This window comes from Vombatus ursinus, unplaced genomic scaffold (assembly GCF_900497805.2).
Source record: "Vombatus ursinus unplaced genomic scaffold, bare-nosed wombat genome assembly UNPS02014170.1, whole genome shotgun sequence".
In the NCBI taxonomy this organism is placed as follows: domain Eukaryota; kingdom Metazoa; phylum Chordata; class Mammalia; order Diprotodontia; family Vombatidae; genus Vombatus; species Vombatus ursinus.
The window spans coordinates 2405069-2431233 of NW_020953948.1; the positions used below are offsets into that span (position 1 = coordinate 2405069).

A 26165-nucleotide genomic window follows, 5' to 3' on the forward strand; every position below is an offset into this window, starting at 1 on the left:
TGGCATATGATTAAGCCCCTTACTTTGGCACAGCTCATGTGCCAAATACTTCATGAAACCTTATCTCACCCACTCTTAAGGTAAAAACTATTTCTCCCTCTAATTCCTCATTGTAAACTTAACCTTAACCTTGAATTATCCTTGGAATTTCCCACCCTGATTTGTGTCTTTAATTAAGTGTGTACATTACCCTCTTGGTTATATTTTAAGCTTTCTGAGGATAAGTTCTTTGTGGTGTCAATGTTTGTGTCTTAGCATTTATAACAGTGCATGACACGTAGTAGGTGTTTTAATGTTTTGGGATATTGAATTATAGCAAAGTGAATTCCCATAGATATGTAAGAATTAGCGTGGTTGAAATCTAAGCTTAATGTACAGAACAAGAGACATTTTAGAATGAAGTATTACATAGACAGTTGTAATAGTCCAGAGATGATGATCGAGTTGAGAATAACAATAGCTATGAAAGGTTGGCATCTTTAGTGGAGAACCTAGTAAAGATTCCGATATTACCACATATACAATTCTCAAACTGATTCAAATAATTTTTTCAGGAATCCCTTATACTGTCAGATACGCCTCCCAGTTAAAGTTTCAGCATTACTCCTTCTAGAATCTGCTTTCTGCTTTAGATATTCCAAGATGTTCCTCTCTGGTCTCAGAAGGATCACACAGCACTTGGGAAGAAAGATGCAGCCTAATAACCCAGCACTGGATGCAAAAATACAGAAGATCTCCACAATCACCATAGCCTTTCCTTTGGGGTTCTGATAGGCAGGGATGAAAGATAGCCACACACTGCAGAAGATGAGCATGCCGAATGTGATAAACTTGGCTTCATTGAAGGTGTCAGGAAGGTTTCTGGCCAAAAAAGCCACTATGAAGCTCCCCAGGGCCAGGAAGCCTATGTAACCCAAGACACCATAGAAGGCAATGACAGAACCTATTTTGCATACAATGATTATATCAGCAGGTTCTGAGTGTAAGTCTAGTCCTGGAAAAGGTGGAGAGGTTACCAGCCAGATGCCACAGAGAGTCACTTGGATCATAGAGCAGATGAAGACGACAAAATTAAAAACTCTGGGATGCACCCAGCTTTTCATCTTGCTTCCTGGTCTTGTGACTTTGAAGGCCAGAACCACAATGATGGTTTTGGCCAAAATAGAAGAAACGGCCACAGTGAACACAATTCCAAATACAGTTTGTTGTAGGAGGCAGGCTGCTGATGTTGGACGGCCAATGAAGAGCATGGAGCAGAGGAAACACAAGGTAAGGGATATGAGGAGTGTGTAACTGAGAGTCGTGTTATTGGCTTTGACTATGGGAGTGTCTCGAAACTTCACAAACATCACAAGAATCAGAACTGTGAGGACAGAAAATGAAAGAGCTGTACAAGTCAAAGTCAATCCAAAGGACTCTTTGAAAGTGAGGAAGGCCATAGTCTTTGGTAGGCAGTTATCTCTCCTTATTTGAATACTTATCCTCTGGGCATTCATGCAATGGTCCATGTCTTCAAGGAATAAAGAGTATCTCAATATCACATAGTTAATAATTTTACCTTAGCCTCAGATCAATACAATCATTATATCATATCAAATCAATTCTACTGACTCTCTAGAACCCTTCTGAAATAGTGGGATATAGTGTCACCAGCATGCAACACAATGAAAGAGTATATTTCCACATTGCCCAAATCAATCAAGATTTGGTGGACATAAGTCATATTCATTCTCAAACTATACAACCTTTCAGTTTGAAATAGAGCTATTTTAATGTATTCTTGTGATCACATAACAATAGCAACCAAATACCTTACCATACTTCTCTTTTGTTTCAGAGTGGCAGTATTTGGAGTAGAAAATGTTAATGGATTACCAGAAAAGTAAAATCATTTGCTACATTACAGCCCTCCCCTCTGCCCCCGCCAAAGTCCCTTCTGATAATGTCTAACAAATTAATGACTTTTGCAGCAACAGTGATACGTTCAGATGAAGTCTTAAGAAAGTGGTTGCCAATGAATCTGATACCCTATAGGTATTCCACCTGCTCCCTCAGACACCATCAATTGATTAGCATAATTTACAATTTTTCTTCTCTTCATACACTAGCAACTGATAATATTGGACCTAATAAGGCATATCTGAATTCACAATATATTCTTAACATTTTGAGTAAAAATGGTTCCTTTTGCTAGAGACTTTAAATACACAAGAATCACTGGAATTGCTTAGGATGTGTAGTCAAGAATATCATAAGGCTTTGAAAAGTTATACCTCATTAAAATGACCTGAATGTAAGACATGACAAAGTGAAGGAGCATTTGCAATCATCAGCATGTACTTATAGGAAGAAATCCAGGGGAAAAAGTGAGAAATATAGTTTAGAAGACTTGGATAGGAAGAAAGAAGACTTAGAAATGGAGAAAGAAACACAAGTGATAATCTAGTGGGATTATAAAACAGACAACCTGGAATGGGAAATTAGAGGATTTGGGAAGACATATCATGACCAAAGTCAAGGCAGCACAAAGTCTCAGAGCAAGAATATATCTGAGAGGCTATTTATGCCAAATTGTATCAGAACAAAGATCCCCTCCAAAAAGTAACCAATGAATGTCCAGCCCTTGATTGGAGAGCGATGAGAGGGAACTTACAACTTCTTAAGGCAATGGAAGAGCTTAAATTTATTCATTGAGCATATCTTTGAATATATTAATCTTCCATGCATTGTTTCTCTTTGTGGGCAAATAGATCAGCTCTAATCCGTCTTCCTGTGGACAACTCTAGAACTACCTGAAGAAAGCTATAATACTCCTTTATGCTAAACCATCCCCTTTGACACTTACCATTTTTCAGGTACCTGCTAAAGAATTAGTTGCTTTGGCTATTTTTCTGATCCAGATATCCCAAGATTTCCCCCCACAATGACCAATCCTTTCCTCAAAAAAGAAAGAAAGAAAGAAAGAAAGAAAAAGACTAACCTAGACCTATAATTCTATTGTGGTTCAACAACATATTGACAAACTGTGAAGGTCTATCTGCATCTTTATCTACTTCTTCTGAATATATGGAGCTCCAGATGTTTTTCTACCAGGATAGTAGATAATCTGCCTCCAAATTCTCCTTCATTATTTAAAAAAGTTTTAATGATATGTAGTATCCTCTGATTCTCTGTGAAAGTCCTGGAAATTGGACTTTCAGGTCATGTGATCAACAAGAAAGGGGAGGCTAGACATTTTCTCTGATCCTCATGACCTCTCACCCCTCTCCATTAGAGAAATTATACTTCAAAGGGAAAGCAACTTCAACTGTCTCCATGGCCTAGGACACCAAGAATCCAAAAGAAGGTAAAACAAAACCATGAACTGACACCTACCCCAAGCTAATTCAATATACTCTCCCCCATTGGCCATCACACTTCTGGCATCAGGGTGTACTAGTTGACCAAAGGACCTGATGTATGATCCAAGGACCCAATGCATGGGCTTGCAAGAAAATCCAACTCCACACACTGATCTACTTTCCCTCTTCTTAGTGCTCTATAGGTATGGGCACCAGGCTGCAGAAGTTTGCTCACTCCAAGAGAGAGAACCCATGTCAAGTAGCACTACACGCTGTTGAAGCTTGTAATGGCCCTGAAAGACAGCCATCCTGGTGGTTGTAGCATTTTGTGCTGCAAAAGATCTCTGCAGGAAAGTGGAAGAACAGAGGGAAAGGGGAAGAACACATTTCTGACCTTATGATAAAGCTCAACCCCACTGCCCATCTCAATCCCTCCCAGTGCCTTAGAGAGTTACAGAAACCAATCCTGTAGCACTGGCTTGGCAGCTGTCTGAAGTGTGGGTGTGAGGCAAGCTCTACAAGAAAGTGGCAGAAAGTTCTAAGAGGAGAGAACCCAGAATGGATATGTTGGATGTTATGGTTCTATAAGGTATACAGAGAATAGAGAAAGGCTAGATAATTATGGGGGGAGGGGCAGGAACAGGAGAATGAGGGTCCAGAGTGAACAGAAAGAGAAGATAGATAATGAAGAAAGTGAAAGAATCTCTCTCTCTGGAAAGAAGCGTAAAAAATGAACAAGATGAGTTGAAGGGAGGAGAGGAAAGGTAAATCTATCTGAGAGGATAAAAACAGAAAAGAAATAATCAGATAAAAGAGAAAATAAAAAGAAACCAACAAGAAAAACCTCAAAATGAAAGGAATGACAAATGGGAGTGAGAGGAGAATTGGGGTGAGAGGAAGAGAGCCAATGGAAAAGACCCACCTTAAAAAAGAAAAAGATTAAGCTAAAGTAACTGAAGGAACATTGTACCGTGTTTATAGCAGAAGAGAGAAAATACCTTAACTAGAAAAAATCCAATATTAGAGGCAGAGAGAGGAAATTATAAACCAACTATCACAACTTTAAATGTGAATGGATTAAACAATCCAATAAAATGAAAAAGAATGGCATATTGGATAATAAAATAAAACCCTACAATCTTTTGCTTACAAGAAACATTAAAAATCCCCAAAGACATTAAAAAAATAAAAAAGGGGTGGAAAAAATTGTTATACATCAAATAAATCCCCAAAAGCAGGACTTGCAATCATGTTATCTGACAAATCAAAGACAAATATTCCAAAAATAAACTACAGACACTTATTCTAAAGCGAACCATAGATAAGAAACCAATGTCAGAATAACTTATATGCTCAAAATGTCTTAGCATCCAAATTCATAAGGGAAACATTAACTGAACTGCAAGAAGACATTGACAGTAACATAATAGTGACAGGAGTTCCAATATCCTTCTCTTAGTTTTAGATATATCTAACAGCAAGATAAACAAAAGGGAAAATATGCAACTGAACAAATTGCTGCTGGTGTAATTAAAGCTAAAAGATTTGTGGCATCTTCTAAATGGGACAGCAAAAGAATATACACACCCATATACATATGTATTTACACACATACACAGATACATACACATATGTATGTATCTGTGTATGTGTATAAAATTTCCCAGGATCATATGGAACTTTCAGAAAAATTGATCATGTATTAGGGCACAGAGATATTGCAAGCAAATGTAAAAAGGAAGAAATAGTATATCCTTTACAGATAATAATATAATAAAAATGATTATTAGTCCAGGTACTCCAAACAAAAGACACCAACTGAAACAGAGATTTAATAATGAACTCCTAAATAATGAGTGGGTCAAAGAACAAATCATAGAAACTATTAGTAATTATGTGAAAGAAAACAATAACGATGAAACAACATCCCAAAATTTCTGAGATGCAGCTAAAGTAGTCTTATGTGTAGAAAATATATTCTTAGCCACCCAAGAGACAGAGACAATTATAAAAGATAAAAATCAGTAATGGATTACATGAAACTAAAAAGCTGTATAGACAACGTTTATGCACCTAGCATAAGAAAGGAAGTGTTTGGATGGAAAAAAAAATCTTTGGGGATGTTTCTTGGGAGAATAACTCTATGGACTCAATTGAAGAGATATGAGAGGCCACTTGCAACCCACCCCTTAATGGAGAAGGGAGGGATACAGGTGTTATATATTATGTTTTCAGATTTTTTTTTTGATGTATCAATCAGTTGTGCTGAGATTTTTCCTCTTACCAATAGTATTTGTTATATGGGATGATTCTCTGGGAGGGGAAGGGATACTGGGGACACTGGGGATGGTATGGTGATGTAAAAATACAGGAGAAAGCAACAAAAAACATTTTAAGAAAGAAAGGCCTGGAAATCCATTTCTAAGTGCTTTAGAAAATTTCTACCTTACCAGGAATTTAAGAGTCTATATTCTTAAGCAACTTATAGGAAACATTTTTTTCTCCTGATATCATTTAATACTTCACATCTCCCAAAAGTTTTAATATATTTCAATATCCTCTCAATATCCTTGGTTCTTCAGTCATGTGGCACTCCTTTAACTAGGAGTTCTCTGTGTGGATCTGATTGCATTTCTAGGCACCAGTGCTCTAGGGATGCAATATCCATATTGTGAATACTTGCAGTGAGTTTGATATATATATATATATATATATATATATATATATATATAAATACTTAATGAAACAAATGAAAGCTAGGAAAAAAATCTGGTCTGACTTGAAAAAGAAATAAACAGGAAATTGATCAATTTCAGATTAACACAAAAATAAAACAAAAAACCAATAACTGTTCTCCAGTTGATCCCTACAAAGCCAGAGGATCCTTGAGTAAGAGTCCCAGGTGGAGAATCTTTCCAGTGAGTCCCATCAAAAGGCAACCAAATTTTCCCTATACTAGCACCCCTCATGAAACAGAGCTGCTCCCCTGCTCTGAGGCCTCACAAACTCTGTAGGCTCATTCTTCACAGTTGGTCATTACTCTGGGTTGTTTTTTTTTTTTTATTGGTTTTCCCCATTGGCTAGCCATAAGTTAGGTATAATACATGGGCCTCATGGAGTAATGTTCCCATGAGCTGCATGTGACTGCAAGAACTTGACAAAGGTTCTTTGCCAAAGGCTGTTTCCCTATTCTTGTGAAGGAAAGTTATCTGGGATTTGGGGAGGAGAATTATTTTTAGACACTTACCTCTCTGATTAGAAATTTCCTCCTCTGGGCACTGCACACAGTCAAAACAGCAGGCAGGCTTCCCTTCACAAGATTGCTTCCTGAATCCAGGACCACAGCTCTCATTGCACACAGACTCTGGAGCAGTCTAAGCAGTAAGCAAAGTAAATGTTGTGAGGGATGTGATTTGTAAGTACAAGGGGAAGATTCATGGTTCTATCAAAGTAAATGATGTTGCTTTGGTACTGGCTATGAAAATATTTTGTATAAGAGTTTCAGCAATTATATATTGTTTATATGTTCAGAAAAATCAGTGCTATATAAAGCAGTTGGTGGTAATGGAGTATCTATTGGTAAGTTCACTTATATTGGGAGTGTACTTTCCAGGAGTGCATGTATGTGCATGCGCGCGCACGCACACACACACACACACACACACACACACACACACACACCCTTTTATATCTAAAGCATTCAATTAATGCTATACTGATATATAACATAAGATACTATATTATCATAAATAATACATTGCAGCAACATTATATATCACATATAATAAAGCATAATATTACATGTAATATATAGTTTATTTATCATATATGTCCTGCATTATTGGATCCTTTGGCACATAACAAATGATTTAAAATATTTTAAAATACCTCTGTGATCGGCTCTTTTTCTTTGTTATTCATATACTTGCTGTGAATGAAAAGTAGGTAAATTACAGAAAGTCTTTTCATTAATGTGGCTTGTGGAGGAACTCAAATGGGTAAGAATAATTCTTGTGACTGGAAATGAAAAACTGACACTCAAATTTTTACACACCTGTGAAATACCCCATACTATTGAATTCTCAGAAATGGTGAAATTTTGATCCAGCAGACTCTTGGGAATAAACTGCCCAACTTTCACCAAAATTTCATTTTGCTTGAAGAAGATCAAGTAATTCATGATATCATATTTAGCCACAGGATTTTTTTGCTCATCCAAGATCACCTGGTCCCCAGCACTATTATTAAACTGGATGTTCTTCAGGAAGGAGTGGAGCTAAGTGGGGAAGAGAAATCTCAGTTACTCCCCATTCTCTGAGAGTAGTGTGGGCCCAGTATCAAGATCTGAGAGTAATGAAGGAAATTAATTAATATAATCTTTCTTTTTCATCAGACATATTGTTTCTTTTTCATGAAAAATGTTAGACATTTTGTATAATGTTCTGTGCTAGATATGTCAAGTTGCTGGAACCTTAGGCTATGAGATATGTCATATTCTTTAAGAGCAGGGTTTGGTTTTTATAAGCTGCTCTCTGAGGGGCTGTCTCTAGTAGGAAAATTCAGAGATCCACAGAGTTTTTGAAGGGGTCATCTTGTTAGCATTTCAAACACTGCTTTGCAGAGAGTACGTTAAGCCTGGACGAGGAGAAATCATTGAACCATATTGCTCTTTGATCACAATTGTCTGGTTCCTCATTGTCAAGGGGCAAAAAAGTGCCTTAGAAGCAAAGTTTTTATATTCACTTCTCAACTTTACAGAAATGAATATCGGGAACAATATACACCACTGAATATTTTTTTGTTCAGTTGCTTCAGTTGTGTCTGACTCTTCAAAACCCTTTTTGGGGTTTTCTTGGCAAAGATACAGGAGCAAGTTGTCATGTCTTTCTGCAGTTCATTTTACAGATGAGGAAAATGAAACAATCAGGATTAAGTGAGTTGCTCATGGTCAACAGCAAGTGTCTGAGGCTGGATTTGAACTCAGGTTTTCCCGATTCCATGCTGGGTGCTCTATCAACTGCACCACCTGGTGCTGTTCAGTCATTTCAGTCGTGTCTAACTTTTTGTGACAGCTAATAAGTGTCTGAGGTGGTATTTGAACTCATGAAGATGAGTCTTCCTGACTCCAGGCCCTGCACTCTATCCACTATCTCTTAATGCAATTATTAGTTACCACTAAAACAGTGGCATGAAGTTTACAATATATGGTGGGATATCCATTGAAAATAAAACAGGTTCTGTATGTAATTGTGCTTGTCATATTTTTTTGAGAAAGATGGTTAATATTTAATTGCAAAACTTCATTGCATGTTCTAACCCAGGCAGCAGTGAAATTTTCTGATCTGCTAGGTGAAGATACTTTTTGAAGTCTATGGCCCAAGAAATGAAGTGTCAGACTCAGAAAATGGAGCTAGCCCTTTTTGGAAGGGATCTTGAGTAAAGAGGAAAGGCTTGGGTTGGATATATGGTGAAACCGAACAATTTGGTTGTGAATTCTTAATAAATATGTTGACATTTATCCAGAGCACCCTCCAAAATGCACTAGGATTTATAAAATTAAAGGAGAAAAATCAGCTCTTGAGCAACAAAAGATGATAAAGTATCTTGCATTTATTACTGACCACATTACTATCATGGCCATAAACACACACTTCATACTTACCCAACAAGCACTGTATATGTAAGAAGTAGAATGAGCTCCGTGAAGGCAAGGGCTTCGCTTAGGTCTTTGAATCCCCAGAACCCAACTTTGAAGACTTATTCCATCTTTGTTGAAAGGAACTGTCTATTTAAGTGGGATGTCCACATTTCAGAGGTAAGACCAAGTATTCTTAGTTCTTAGTTAATGCAGAAATGTGGAAAGTGAGGACCATCCAGAATAGAATGAAAAAAATGTCCATCCAATTTCCATTGCCTGATGTATGAAGATGTCATAAACGGCCTGTCATGCTCATACCATTGTGTGGTTTTCTCCACACACCCTTCATTCCAGACAAATAAAACTGTTTGTTTTTCTCTGAATTCAATATACCATTTTCCACCTCCACATTTTTCACACGCTACCCCTCATGGCTGCAATATGTTGTCTTCTCGTCTCTGCCTCTTAAAATACTTTCCTTCATTCACAGCTTATCTCAGGTTCTATCTCCATGGAGTCTAGCAGGATTCACTCATTCAGCAAGAATTTACTAAACACCTACTGTGTTCTAGATGATATTAGTACAAAGACAAAAATGAAATAGTTTTTAACTGCAAGGAGCTTCCATTCACCAGAAGCAGCTGGTGGGTACACTGGGTCCCTATCACCTCCATGACCAAGTGTAAAGTTCTCTATTTGGTATTTAAAGCTCCTCATAATCCAATCCCTACCTACCTGTGGAGTTTTCTTTCACCTTAATTTACTCCACACTATGACCTAGCTACACTGGTTTACTTGCAGTTCCTCAAGCACAGCACCACATTTCACATCTCCGTGCATTTGCACTGGCTGCCTTCCACATCAGGAATGCTCTGCCACCTCACTCCTCTTATCTTCCCCAGCTTCCTTCAAGGCTCAAATGCCATCTGATGCAGGAGGCTCTTCCTGTCCCCCCACCTTAATAATGCTGTCTCCCTTTCAGATTACCTTCATTTATTCTCTCTCTCTCTCTCCTCTCCCTTCTCCCTCTTTCTTCTCTCTCTCTCTGTCTCTGTCTCTCTCACCCTCTCCATTTATCTTTCCTCCTCACCATGTATATATACACATGTAAATATGTGTATTATATATATAGATGCACATATGTATATATACACAGATATTTGCATGTATTTGTAAATATATTCTGTATACCATGTTATTCCCTCATTAGAATGTCCACTTAGGGCAGGGACTGTTTTTACCTTTTTTTTTTTGCATTTCCAAGGCATCCTGCAATGCCAAATACATAGTGAATGCTTAGTATATGCTGATAGGCAGACTGACTGACTGGCTTGATGATTTAGAGGGAATGTTACCTGCCAGGGTTGAAGGGTGAAATTTTCTCCATGTCTCTCAAATCCCATTTCTGCTCTCACCAGGAACATATCATGGAGGGCCCATGCCACAGCACACACACTGTTATAGATGGAATAACTCAAGCTAGACACAGTCATCTCAAAATATTCTAGAGGCAGATCTTCCAGAGAAGCATTTGGTGAACATTCCCCTCCCTCCAGTTTTGTAGGGTCATCTGGGCAATTGAAAGTTAAATGCCAAAAGCTCTTCAGAAAAGTGTCCTCTGGATATTTAACAAGGTTAACACTCTTGAGAAAATTAGAAAAACCAGGAGCTTCACTAGTCTGGTGTTTAAATACTAGAGCACCATGAAAAGAGTAATCATAATGATGGGCTTTTAGAGTAATATCCAAGTCAGACGTGATGATCCACAATTTCAATGATGTAAAAATAAGAGGTTGAGAATGTCTGAGGATCATGAGTGAATCTGCATCCCCATGAATGATAATCACTTTGGTTGATGATGCTATGATCCTGGGCATGAAAGCTACATGAGACTCATCTTGACGTCTCTCACTGACAGGAATCTTTTCTGTAAAGGCCACACAGATGTTACTCCTGGACATCTCTTCTGCAGTGTTCCAAAGGAATTCTTCTCCTCTCATGTCATCTGTGGAAACCAGCCCCACCCAGGTCCATCCAAAATGGAACAGTAGCTGAACTATGCCCACAGAGAGAAAGGAGTCCCTCAAAGCCATCTGATAAAGGGAAGTAAACTGGACCTTGTCATTTAGGAGAGGTTCAAATGGACCATAGGTGGTCTGGAAGGAAAAGGAGTGTGTGTCATTTTGAGTTCCATGAAAGTGGTGCTGGTGTAAGTCTAGTAGTAGAGTGTTTCACAAAGCCCATATATCCTCATTAGGAGAAAATTCTATGGGCTCATGAGGCACTGATCAAGTGGGAAAGTCTAACCACCCCAGTATTTATCCCTTCTGGGGTCCACTAGAAAACAAGCATTATAGATATACTTTTATGGTACTACAGACATCAGTTAGTATCTGTCCTAGTTCTCACCTCTGCTTTGTAATTTATATTCTACTTTATTTGGAACCTGAATTGACTTACTCAGTGAAAGTATCATTTTTACTGGGCTTTGTTTAAGAAAATGATGAATGGGGGCAGCCAGGTGCAGCAGATAGAACACCAGCCCTGAAGTCAGAAGGACCTGAGTTCAAATGTGGCCTCAGACACATGATACTCACTAGCTGTGTGACCCTGGGCAAGTCACTTAACCCTGATTTCCTCAACAAAAGAAAAGGAAATGATGAATGGTGACCAGAAGGCTAAAAATGAGATTCAAACAAGAATATATAAATAATTTTAGCAGTTGAAATTAAGGGCAGAAAATCATTCTACAAGAACACTAATTTTTGTGGTTTAATCACTGGATTTTTAAATGAAAATTAGCTATTTTTACATTGTAGGGGGCTTATGACTGATCCAAGATGTTAGAGAGAGAGAGAAAAAAAATAAAGCCAGGTTCCTCACTCCTGCAACATAAAACAACAGCTAGAAATACCAAAGAGAAGAGTGATGGTTAAACTGCTCATGAAAAGCTCCCACCCACAACCAGAATCAGGTGTCTAAAAATGGAAAGAATGAAGGTAGGAAAATAAACTACATAAAAATTATGGCAGTATATACTCTGAGATTAAAAAATACATGTTAAAAATAAAGTGATGCTAAAAAGATCATACCTAGGTTCCACTCTCAGAGAAATTCTCAGTTGTTTTTGTTTTTTTACCCTTCCTTATTTCCTCAAATCCCGTATTCATCAGATTGTCATGTCTTTTCAGTTCTATCTCCACATCTGTCCCCTTCTTGCCCAGTCAGGATGTGAGTCTGCACTGTGACCTCCAATCTCTTGACCCCTCAACTCCTTCCCAGGTCATTTCCCCTACACTAGTCATGCTCTCTTTTTCTTGCCTCAGCCCCTTAGTGAATCAATTCAACTCTGCTCTGTCCTCCTCTCTTCAATCCCTAGCCTTCTTGTCTTTTCACCAATTGCACTCTACCAAACCTCAGCCTTGGATCTCTCCCACTTTTCACTACATTCACTCCAACACACATACTATGGGATGAAGGTGGAGAAAATCACACAGTCATTCTGACTGGATCCACGACAAATTTATGTTACACCTGCCTTATTAATTCACTATCCCACTCTCCACAGCAAGTCCTCAAATCTTTTCGTTACTCTGCAAAACTCCTATGGCTCCCCCTCCCTCCCCCCTCTCCTCTGAGAATATTGCCTGATATTTTACAGAAAAAAATTGAGGCCCTTCACCATGAGCTTCATCTTCTTCTCTCTTCCTTATCTCCTATAACTCATCTGTTTTCTGCCACTACTTCCTCCTTCACAACTGTTACATGCAATGAAGTTGCCTCATTCCTTACCAAGGCTCTACCTATTCAATAGGCTTTACCTTACAGTAGCCTTACAATAGGCTCTACCTATCCAAGCAATCCTGTTCCATCCCATCTCCTTCCACAAACTGCCTCCTCTGTCATTCCCATTCTCACTTATTTTCAGTCTTTCCCTCTCCAGTGGCTCATTCCCTGCTGCCTATAAACATGGCCATGTCTCCCCCATTCTCAAAAACCCCATAAAACCCTAGCCTCATTTGATCTTTCCACCCTCACTAAATATCCTCTATCTCTTCTGCCAGGGTAAATGTGAAAAGGCTGTCCGCAATAGGTTCCTCCACTTTCTTCTCACTCTTTTCTTAACCCCTTGCAGTCTGGATTCTGACATTATCATTCCACTGAAACTGCCGTCTCTAAAGTTACCACTGATCTCTTAGTTTCCAAGTCCAGTGATCTTTTCTCAACTCTCACTCTCTTCAACCAACTGCTCTGTTGATCACCCTCTCCTCCTTGATGCTTTCTTCTCTCTAGGTTTTCAGGATACCTCTCTTCTAGGAGATCCTGCCTAGATAATCACTCCTTCTCAGTTTCCTTTGCTATATCTTCATTCAGATCATGCCTTCTAACCATAAGGTTCTGTCTCTAACGTTCTTCTCATCTCCCTCTGTGCTGCTGCTCTTACTGATCTCATCAGCTTCCATGGATTTAATTACCATCTCGGTGCCAACCCATGCTGACATCTACCTGTCCTACCCTAATCTCTCTGCTGACCTCCAATCTCTCCTCTCTAATTGCCTTTCAGACATCTCAAACTGGATTCCAGTGGACATCTTAAATTCAACATGTCCAAAACAGAAGGAATTATCTTCACCCCCTACTTATCCCCCTCCTTCCTTTCCTGTTACCGTAGAGGCCAATAACATACTCCCAGTCCCTCCAGCTCAAAACCTCTGTCACCCTCCATCCCTCACTATTTCTGAACCCTTATACCCTTCATATCCAAGCTGTTGCCAAAGCCTGTTGATTTCATCTCTGCAATATCTCTTGAATACATCTCCTTCTTTCCTCCAATGCTGCCACTACCCTGGTACAGGCACTTTTCATCTCATGCTTAGATGACTGCAATAGCTGCTGCTGGGTCTGCCTTCCTCAAGTCTCTCCCCGCTCCAATCCTTTCTCCATTCAGCCACCAAAGCGATTTTCCTAAAGTGCATATCTGACCCCTACTCATAGTAAATTCCAGTGCCTCCCTATCATCTCCAGGATCAAATACAAAATCCTCTGGCATTCAAAGTCCTTTATATCCTAGTGTCCACCTACCTTTTCAGTCTTCTTATAAACTTACTCCATAACATGCGCTCTTTGATCCAATGACACTAGCCTTTTGCTGGTCCATGAACAAGATATTTTATCTCTCGACTCTGATCTTTTTTCTGATTGTCCCCTAAGTCTTTCTCTATCCATCTTTGCCTACTGACTTCCCCGGCTTCCTTCAAGTCCCAACCAAAGTTTCTTCTTCTACAAAAAGCCTTTCCCAATTCCTTTTGCTTCTAGTTCATCTTTTAATCATTTCCTATTTAGCCTGAATAGGCAGATAGGTGGTGCAGTGGACAGAGTGCTGGGCCAGGGGTCAGGAAGACTCATCTTGGTGAGTTCAAATCTGGCTTCAGACACTTACTAGCTGTGTAACCCTGGGTAAGTCATTAACCCTGTTTGCTTTAGTTCCTCATCTGTAAAATGAACTGGAGAAGGAAATGACAAATCACTCCTGTAACCTTGCCAAGAAAACCTCAGATGGGGTTACAAAGAGTCAAAGATGACTGAAACAACTGAACAACAAATTCGTCCTTTATAAAGCTCATATGTATGTACGTATTTGTTTATTGCCTCCCCTACTAGACGGTGAGTTTCTTGAGGACAGGAATTATCTTTTGCCTCTTTTTGTATCCCTAACACTTAGCATGGTGCCTGACAAATAATAGGCATTTTATAAATATTTGTTGACTGAATTAATGAATGAATGACGGTCCTAGATCAGTCCCCAATGACATTTCCCAGGGACTTTTAAAGTAGCTTAATTATTCTTTCTGTATCCTGTCTCTCTCATCTCTAATCCATCCTCCTCACTGATAACAAATTGATATTTCTAAATGTATTTTGCATGACTACACATGCACAACTCATGTCGAATTCCTTGCCTTCTCAATGAGGGAGGAAGAGAATTTGGGGCTCAAGATTTGAAAAAAAGAATGTCAAAATTGTTTTTACATGTAATTGGGAAAAATAAAATATTAAAGTGAAAAAGTTGACATTCCTAAAGCAGCAAGCTGTGTCACTGTCATACAACAAGCTTCAGTGGCTGCGTAATTCTTTCAAATTATAAATAAAAGTTTTTCTGAGGGGCATTTAGAACCCTTTATAATTTGGCTCCATATCTTTCCAGGTTTAATTCACATATTCTCTCTTTAAGAATGCTATTTTATGGGGTTTTCTTTACCTGTTTCATAATTTCATACTTATTGTAAAGCATCAGGAACATTTTGGACACCTGAATTTGCCTGAAAGTAACAGAGTTATTCTATCAGATGATTTTAGAAATTATCCAAATGGAGGATAATATTTTTGCCATCATCATGCCTCCTTCCATTACATTGTTAATTCAACCTGTGGACAAGGGTGTTACTCAGAATAGAAAATGTTATGGAAATTTCAATTGCTAATGTGGTTTATTACATAAGCAAGCACTATACAAAAATTTTAATCTCATAAAAGGTGAATTTTTAAATGCTGCTTATGCCTCACGCTGTTAAAAAGTGAAAAACTAATGGGCATGGAGAAAAAAAATACTCAATTTTCTAACTGACTCTTGGAATTCTAACCCTCACCCCTGTGCCTTTCTATCGGTTGTTCCCCATGGCTGGAAATTGCTTCTTTTTTAACTTCTGCCTCTTGAAATTTTGGGTTCCATTCAAGACTCATCTTCTATCAACTCCTAGTTTGCATCTTTATTTATTACCTCAATTGTCTGAACTTTCTCTGCCTCCAAGATAAACACTTTAATTATTTTGTACGTATCTGATTATTTTTGGATCTGTTATTTTCCCCCAACAGAATATAAGCACCCTAAGAGATGAAGGCATTTATAGAGATTTTTAAATATTAAGTGTCACCAGTACCTGAGGTGCCTGAAACATAGGAGGAACTTAAGAAATGCTTAATGAATCAAATTAAAAAGTATTCTGAATTTTACCACTTACAAAACTTTCAGTTCTCCCAACCATGCTTTTGTATTAATCCTGGGTTCCCTTGTTTCCACATTCAGTACATTTATTTTAAAATCTAAATGTACTGGAAAAAAGATTAGTCATGAACAAGGAGAATTTGTACAAATGCTAAAAGGATAGTTCAACATTAAGAAAACCATAACTGATAAAATTAGAAACAAAAATATCCCAGACTTCATGATTATAGAGAAAAGTATCTTTGGTGAAGTACAATAATCTTTTATGCTAAAAAATACTAGCAAAAATACTAGCAAAATACTTTTGACCTATCTATATCTATATCTATATCTATATCTATCTATATATCTATCTATATATATCTATCTATATCTATCTATCTATCTATCTATCTATCTATATACAAATGATGATAGTACTTAATTTATATATTTAGTGCTACATCAATTCAGTTGCCAAGGGTGTACTATAAAGAGCAGAATAATATAATAATAATATCCATTTGGAGCAATGAAAGGTTTAAATCTAGACTATTAAGGACAATAATGTGGGGAGAGATGCATTAAAAGGGAAATAGCACATCCAGAACTCAAGTAATATTGTTATAAAGCAATGCTCATTAAAACCATTTGGTATAGTTTGACAAGGAGAAAAGAAGGTCCTTGGAATGTACAAGGAAAAATCAGAAACAAATTCAGTATTCCAATGCACAACAGAATTGGTAACAGAAATTACTTGGGGAAAAACTCCCTATTTGATAAAAATAGAAAGGAAAGAAAGTAGTTCAGTAGAAATCAAGTTTTGACCAATATCTTCCTCCCTATGAGGTAGCTAGGCAGCACAGTGGATAGAGAATTGACCCTAGAGTCAGGGGGAACCAAGTTCACATTTGGCCTCAGACTACTAGTTCTGTGACTCTGAACAATTCACTTAACCTCCATCTGCCACAGTTTTCTCATCTGTATAATGGGGATAATAATATCACCTCCCTTCCAAGATTATTGTGAGGCTAAAATGAAATAATGACTCTAAAGGGGATGTTTTTGGCAAACCTTAGAGTGCTATATAAATGCTAACTAGTATTATATATCAGAATAAGTAAAAAATGAACATATGACCTGTATTAGAGGTCATATCATAAAAAAACATAAAGTACAATGAGATCAGAAATCTTTTTACAGCTATGGCAAGGCATCAACTGATGGAATGAGAATGCAAATTGCACAATATTTTTTATCTTCTCTATTTTGTACTTTTTTTTTTGGAACATGGCTAATGCAGAAATTTATCTTGCATGACTTCCTGTTTGTAATAGGTTTTGTACTACTTACCTTCTTGACAAGGGGAATGGGTCAAGGTAGGGAGAGAATTTCAAACTTAAAAAAAATTGATTTTTTAAAAAGTAATGCTTTCTAATGGAGGGAGCAAAAGGATGAAATTGATGAGACTGGAGTCTTAAACTCAGCTCTGCTACAAATGATCTCTGGGATCTTAGAAAACCAGGTAGTATGGCCACATGGAACAAGTACCGAATGTGGTGTCAGATAGAGAACCTGGATTTGAATCCATGCCCTGCCGTTTACTATTTGGATTACTTTGGACAAGTCAGTTCACTTCTCTGTATCAGTTTCCTAATTTGTCAAAGGAGGGACAAGATGCCAGATACAACGGGCCACACCTGTGGGAACTTGTAGAGTTCTAGTAGGGACCCCATCTGAACAGATAATGAAGATGGTGCTCCTCCAATGATGGCCACTGACTTATCTTGGGCCCTGCAGCTGTAGTTAGGCATAGTTGGACTTTGGCCTGATAGCCACTTCAGGGAGCTCTCCAAGGTCCTCTCATCACTGTGGTAGGTATTATAGAGATGGTATCCCAAGGTAATGTTAGGTAACAGGTTGAGATTTTGGTTGATTTCCTCCACAGCAAACACCAGGGCCAGGACCTGCTGATGATTTTTGTGCATCAACCTGTGGTGAAGGAATGAGAAGAATGTCGGACAGTAGGGTGGAGGTGGTGGGGAAGGAACTATCTCAAGGCAATGGGTTTCAGATGGAGGAACTGCAGTTGCATTACAAAGGACTAGTCTTCCAGGGAGCATGATTCAGTCAATTTGGCCATCACAGAGCAATACCTGTCTTCTACATATTCATTTCCCTTACATTCCTAGCCTGTTGCAAATTCGAGAATGAAGAATCATTTCTCAGGGGTTTTATCATTGTATTGTCTGCCTGAGTATTCTATTCATTTATAGATCAAAAAAAATGTACAATATATTGAACAGCCTTGAGGCAACTAGGTGACTCAGTATATAGACTGCTGGTCCTGGAATCAGAAAGACCTGAGTTCAAATCTAGCCTCAAACACTTGCTAGCAATATAACACTGGGCAAGTCACTTAACCTCTGTTTGCCATAATCCACTGGAGAAGGAAATGGCAAACCACTCCAGTATCTTTGCCAAGAAAGGGTCATGAAGAGTAAGACATGACCGAACAACTGAAGAACAACAATTCTTGAACAGTTACCACATTCAATTCTCTGCTATTGTAAAAAATCAAATATGACCAAGGCAAAGCTGACCCTGGAGTCAAATTTCTAAGTCAGATAAATCACACAACCACAAGGCATGGCATTATTCATCGAGTGCCAGATCAGTGGGATAAAAATATAACCTCAGAGGAGGAAGCAATAGCATGTGGTGCCAGAAAGAATAAATATGGTTTCATGGAGAATATGGACATTAAGCTGGACTGAGAAGAATGGGTAAGATTTCAGTAAGAAGAAAGGGCAAAGAAGGAAATAAAGGTGGAAGGAATGGAATAAGCAAAAGTATAGAGGTAAGAAGTACAAGGCCCTTTGACCCAGCAATACCACTGCTAGAGCTGTATCCCAAAGAGATCATAAAAATGGGAAAAGGACCCATATGTACAAAAATATTTACAGCAACTTTTTGTGTGGTGGCAAAGAATTGGAAATTGAGGGGATGCCCATTAATTGGGGAATGGCTGAACAAGTGGTGGTATATGAATGTAATGGAATACTATTGTTCCATAAGAAATGATGAGCAGGTGGACTTCAGAAAAACCTGGAAAAATGTACATGAACTGATGCTGAGTGAAGTGAGCAGAACCAGGAGAATGTTGTACACAATAACAGCTACATTGTGCAATGACTAACTTTGATAGACTTAGCCCTTCTCAGCAATGCAAGGATGTGAGACATCTCCAAAGGTCTCATGATGGAAAATGCTGTCCACATCCAGAAAAAGAACTATGGAGTTTGAATGCAGATCGAAGCATACTATTTGCTATTTTTTCTTCTCTTTTGGTTTGTTCCCTCTTTCTTGTGGTTCCTTCTATTGGTTCTAATTCTTTCTAACAACATGACTAATGTAAAAATATGTTTAATAGGAATGTATATGCAGAGCCTATATCAGATTGCATGCTGTCTTGGGGAGAGAGGTGGTGAGGGAGGGGGAGAAAAAATTAAAACTCAAAAGCATATGGAAGTGATTATTGAAAACTAAAAATAAATTAACAATAATAATAACAAAAAAGAAATACCAAGGCACTTTGCAGAAATTATTCTACTATCATGAGATTATAGATTTACTACTGGAAGAGAACTTATAAGTGCTTTACTCTGACTCCCATCCTTTTCAGATGTGGAAACTGAAGCCCAGAGGAGAAATAACTTGATATAGATCACACAGTTGTTGTAGGATCATTACATTGATACTACCTGACTATTAATGAAAGTGATCAGTTTGATTAAGCATAATGCTTGAGTAGGAAGGTAATGAGAGATAAGTTTGGAAAGAGTGGTTTAAAAAATTAAGGGGGAGAGAGATGTATTGGATTTACTCGTTAGGCAACGTAAAGCCATCCAGCCTCATTCTCCACCTCTCTGCGGGGTTTGGCACTGTTGATCACCTCTCCTCTTTGATACTCTCTTCTCTCTGGATTTTTGGGACCCCTCTCTCTCCTAGTTTTCCTCTTAGCTATCTGACCATTCCCGCTCAGTCTCATGGGCTGGATCTTCATCCATATCACACAGTTTAGCCATAGTTGTCCCATAGGATTCTGTCCTTGGCCCTCTTCTCCTTTTATGCAACTTCCCTTGATGATCTCATTATCTCCCATAGATTTAATTATCATTTCTGTGATAGCAATTGTTGTCATTGTTATTTTTATTGCTGTTGTTCAATGCTTTTGTAATCTCAGATTTGATAGCCGATCTCTATTAAGATAAGATTTTGCTTGAGCAAGCAAAGGGAGATGGAAACTGAAAATTACTTCATTTGATAAAAAGGAAATATTGGTGACCCTTAAAAAGACAATTTACTCTAGCTGTGTGACCCTGGGCAAGTCATTTAACCTCAATTACCTAAAAAAAAAGACAATTTACTGAGGATGTTTTTCTTTATAAATCACTATTTCACAAGCAGTATTTGAGACTCAGGATATTTTAGAGGGAGGGAAAGTAAGGGAAGGATGAAGTATTTGGAGCCAGTGCCAATTAATTTTAGGCAGACAAGTCAGGGAGTGTTTAAAATAAGCAAAGATTTGGGAGAGATCTCATGAGCCAAAAATTATAGGATTGATCAAAGATTTAGAACTTAAAAGGAACTTAGAAGTCATTGAGTCTAACCGCATAATTCTAAAGTGGAGAAAACTGATGTAGGGAGTTTCAATGATATGTCCAGGGTCATAAATCTCATAAGTACCTGAGGTGGGATTCAAGCCCAGCTTTTCCTGACAAGAAATCCAGCCTTCTGACCACACCAGTCTATCTGATTCACATATTGGGGACCCTACCAACTCAGAGAAATTGAGTCTTTACTCTCTAAAGTTTCCAGACCTTTATATCACTGAACAAGAAAATTCTTGAGGGGAATGAATGGAAGCAATCTCCCTGAGGAAAAGTCAGTTTGCTATCTCAAGGGAACGGCCTTTGTGAGATCCAATGCCTAGTAAGAAGCTGAAGAAACTTAGATGTTATATTAAGTAATACTATGAAAACAGTATGGCTTTATCTATCCCTTATTTTCAAATATTTTCTGCTCAAAGACCCATAGCCACTCTGACTTACCTAGCTTTATGTATCACCTTATAATATCTCTCAGGGAAAAAAAAAAAAAAAAACACTTCCTTATTTAAAATGCATATTAGAAAATTCTCAGCATTATAAAAAAGTCCATGATTTCTTCAGTCATATAATGTGTTAGAGGAAATTCAGTGAATGTTACACATTTATTCAATTGCAATATCCAATTATCTGTGGATAATTTCAATACTTACTGATTAGGAGTGATGATGGAGAAGAGTTAATGAACAGAAAAAGTTGAAAAAAAGGGGAAATGGGATAAACATGGAGAGAGAGGGGTATGTACAGGGGGCAGGCAGAAGACACTCTTTGATTCATGAGAACATAGCACAGAAACACAGTAATTCACAGACCCATAAAATACATGCACATGTATAGCAGATAGCAACGGCATGCTTATCCAGTGAATTTAAAAAAAAACACACATTCTCTCACATACACAGACACATAAACATCTCTCCTACTCACAATATTTGAGACCTGTTCTTGCCTCAAAGCCTTCACAAGAAGGACACTTCAGTCCCCAGGTCTTCCTCCTTTCCTTCCACAACAGAAAATCACAATTATATAAATGTTTGTAGTTGCCACAATTTTGCATAAATATAGTATAAAAATATAGTGACTATGGGCCACCATTTCTCAAAAAAAAAAGTTCAGATGTTAATATGGAACTACAAGGCGTTTCAAAGAAAATAAAAGCAGAGGCATGAATAGGGAATCATGGGGACAGATGAGTGACCTAAGGGCTGGCCATGTTACCCTTGACTTAGCTTATAACCTTACACTTCTATTTTTTTATGGTAATTTTTATTTATTTTTTTGTTTTCAACATTTACTTCCACAAGATTTTGAGTTCCAAATTTTCACCCCATCTCGCCCCTCCCCCCAGCCCAAGATGGCATGCATTCTGAATACACCTTCCCCTACTCTGCCTTCCCTTCTATCTCTCCCCCCCTTCTCTTAACCCCTTCTCCTTCAGTTTTCCTGTAGGGCAGGATGGATTTCTGTACCCCATTTCCTGTATTTCTTATTTCCCAGTTGCATGTGAAAACTTTTTTTTAAACATGTGATTTGAAAACTTTGGGTTCCAAATTTTCTCCCTTCCTCCCTCCCCACCCACCCTCATTGATAAGGCAAGCAACTAAATATATATAACCTTACACTTCTATAGCAAAGCTAAAGAGTTTAGGAGTAAGGAACATTTAAAGATGCTAAATAAACAGATCAAGTGACAAAATGCTATTGTTCTTGATTTGTTCAGTGAATGAAGAGATAAGCAAGGAAAAGAAGAAAGGGAAGCACAGGAAAAATCACAAAGGAATTGAGAGTGGGACAGAAAAGCCCACACAAATCATTCATTCTCTCACAGGGAGATAGAAGAAGTCAAAACTTCTGCCTTCAAATGATCCCACACTTTACACTGTCCAAAATACTGTACTGTGCACAAACATTGTCCAGGATACCTGTCAGTATAACTTCTCCTCTTTCATCTACCAGGGAAAGGAGTTCTAGGGGATGAGTCTCCACCTTTCTTGAAGCAGGTGCATTTGGAGAATGAGCACACATTGGCTGATCTCTAAATTTCTCATTACAATAAAGCAATCCTTACTGTGTCAGCCAGCACATCCCTAACAGAAGGAGAATGGGTATTAATGCTCTCCTATGCAAAACTTCCATCTTAAAACTGGGGAGAAAAAGAGAGTGGGATCCTAAATCATCCTCTTCTTGCCTTGAATAATTCTACCTTTAAACTCACCTTCATTTCAATATAAAATGAGCAGAGATATCTGCTTCCCAGTGTTTGGGTCTCACCTCAATCCCAGTACCTTTCGATGATTTTCAAGAACTCTTTTGTCATTATGAGTATCCTTCTTGCAGAAAGAAACAAACTTATTTAGTGGTACTAATACATACATGAGAACTGAGTACTCAATCCTTCTCTCTCCTTGTAAAAAATAATTCAGACTTAATAACATTTTGTGATCCCACATAAGTACCTTTGCTTTTTTTTACTTCTTCATTATATACTCTATATTATAGCTGCAATCAGATCACAATTAAATGACAGATTTTCTCTGTGAGTCAACCTCCTTCTCACTACAATAGCTTAGATGGTAATAAAAATAATACATATCCCTGGCCTTTAGAGGCAGCTAGGTGAAACAGTGACTAGAACACCAAGCCTTCAGTCAGGAAGACCTGAGTTCAAATCTGGCACCAGACACATACTAATTGTATGACCCTAGGCAAGTCACTTAACCCTGTTTGCCTCAGTTTCTTCATTGGTAAAATGAGCTGGAGAAGGAGATGGCAAATCACTCTAGTATATTTGCCAAGAAAACTCCAGGGTCACAAAGAGCTGGATGTGATTGAAATGACTGAACAATTAAATTTTTGTGAAATATAGGGCTTTTTAATAAGCATTTTCTAAATCAACAAAGAATACATAAAAATTATGGAAAAATGGCCAAGGGCCCAGTGATTCTGACATTACTGAAGAATTCAGACAAGCATGTAAAAATCTCCAAATTTCCTAGAGGGAGAAAAGAGAAAACTCCTAAAGTTTCTAGGAAATGCCAAGTATTCAGAAATTAGGGTTATAAATTCCTAGAGTGATGTGGGTAAATTAGAGTGGGTCACTTCAAGCTTCCAACATGGGCTAGTTATGTTTGCTCCGTTCTTCTAGCATGAGTTGTACTAGTAGACCATATAAATGTCATTGTGTGGGAATCTAATGAGAAATTAAATCCTTTCCCACTAAATGGAAAGTCAGCAAAGGGTACAGTCTGATAATACAGGCTAGGGGGATGCAGGTCACTAATACCCAATTTGTATTTGAAGACAAGCATATGACTCCATTATTGGGTCTGTTCACCTGATATTTATATCCTTAATTCATTCACTAATATCATTAAGTTCCTTAGGGGAAGGAACTATTTGGGTTGTGGCTTTGACTCCCCAGAGCTTACCTAGTGCTTTGCACATACAAGATTCTTAAGAAATATTTTCGAAATTGAGTTGAATTTACTCAATGAACATTTAACAAGCATCTAATATGAACCACATATTGTGCTAAACTCTTTCAACCATAAATGAGAAAAAGTAAAAAGGAGATATGGAATATGATATAGAGTTGTTTTCATTTCAGTTGGATTCACACCTTAAACACCAGTGCCTATAGCAATAATCACTCCAAATAGAGATAGGTAAAAAGAGGGGATATTACTTAGGAGCAGAGAAGGTTAATATCATTTCATTGTGTTCACCTTTCATCTGTGGTCACAGGGATCAAATCCTATATCTGTTGATTTCAACGCTGACAGGATGATTCATACCTGAGAAGCTACAAAGTACTTTCTTCTGGGAAATATGGGCAGAGCCTTCTAATCTACCTCATCCTGGAGTCCTCTGAGGAATAAATGGCTACAGAGATGATGAATGCCAAAGGAGAAGGTAGCCTTCTCCTAATCTATTTCTGTCTCTCTCTCTCAGTCACTCTTCTCCCTTTTCCTTCTTTCTGTCTTTGTCTCTGTTTGTCTGTGTCTTTTCTTTCTCTCTCTGCCTCTGTTTCTATCTCTGTCTCTGTCTCTTTTTTACACACACACACACACATATACACACACACGCACACACACACACACACAAGAAAGAGATAATGGAAAATAAAATGAACAAAAGTCAAAGACAAAGATGTGACGACAGATTGTAGTGAGTCCCATGGGCTCCATCAGTACCTTTCAGAATCACCAGGAAGAAAAGCAACTCTTTAAAGTATGGTAACACAGCCACTTACTGAAAATTACTACAAGCCTTTTGAGGATGTTCTGAGCCTGTGAAACTGTTCACTTCAACTGTATACAAGGAGAAAAATCCCCCAATTATCAGGTCCCCATCTCTGCAGAAGTCATGACTTATTTGTTGGAAGCAAGACAGCATTTCTGTCCTGGACACAGAGAGAAGCAGACCCAGGAGCAGAGATCTGAAGAGAAGGGAAAGCATCATGATTATGGATCCTGAATAATCAGCAAATTGTTAAGTCCTGAGTCTGTGAGGATCTGGGGAACAGGCAGGGCTCAGGAGATAATGGCTGTTTTATTCATGTTCCAATAGAAATGGTCCCTGGCTTAAGAAAAATATATGTAACCCCTTCCCCAAATCGTATCTGTCCCTGACACCTGAGAAAACACAGGAGAACGTGAATCGGGTCCATGTCAAGGACAACGACAAGCCTGGAAGACCAGAAGGCAATTTATGGAGGTTTTGAAGGTGACTCTCAGTGCTCTTGGCATTGGGGATGACTGGGATCCCACCCGCTTTAGCCTTCAGTCCACACAGACAGAGCTTTTGCATGGAGGGGCTCTGGGGACCATCCTTGCCTGAAGTCTCTGCACCTGTGTTCCTGAGTCCAAGTAAAAAAAATAGAAGAGGTTGTTTGGGAAGCTCCTTCCTTTTTCTCAAGCCCATGGGAAAAAGAGGTCTAGAGCCCTCAGGGACTACTCTTTAACTGGAGAAACCTATGTACGCCTTATGCCCCTGCAGTCAATCTGAATGAGGGTGTCAGGAGTTGCATCTGGCAATCTGAGGGAGCTGCTCCCTGGAATGTCCGAAGATGAAGCAGGAAGTCCATGAGAGGTGACGAGGTCAGAAAGTGAAGTGATAGCGATAATGCCTGCAGTCTGCCAGGCCTGTGGCTCCTGGCTCTCCATAATTTATGGCCCCATGGTCAGGGCAGGCCTTCCTCAGATGACCTATAGAATAATTCCTCCACAAACTTGGTCCTTGGATGTGGAAGGGTCACAACTTCTGTCTCCAAACACTCCAGGGTTTACATGCAGGCACATGAGTCCAAAACTGCTGACCAAGCTGCAGCCATTCTCAAAGAAACCAGGGGTGGACAAGATTTATTTCCAAAATTGAAAGGAGCTGGCTAAGTAAAGGCAAGAGCCAAACAAATTCTTTTCCCTCAACCTAAAGACTAATCTCCTTCCCTGAATCCTTACTGAAAGAAATTAGAGATGAAGTTCTGTAGAGTTAATAATATTATAATAATATATAACAGCATATTAATAATGTAA

The 26165-nt window shown here is 38.4% G+C and overlaps 1 protein-coding gene across 1 annotated transcript; it reads right to left on the minus strand.

Moving 5' to 3' along the window:
* Nucleotides 1-569: 569 nt before the first annotated feature.
* LOC114041242 (vomeronasal type-2 receptor 26-like) lies at nucleotides 570-25089 on the minus strand. The gene is given in 9 exon segments (XM_027859592.1): nucleotides 570-1458; nucleotides 1460-1496; nucleotides 1499-1510; nucleotides 6589-6715; nucleotides 6814-6816; nucleotides 7396-7617; nucleotides 10335-11135; nucleotides 17662-17953; nucleotides 24884-25089. Coding segments are annotated over 9 exon segments (2589 nt in total).
* Nucleotides 25090-26165: the final 1076 nt, after the last annotated feature.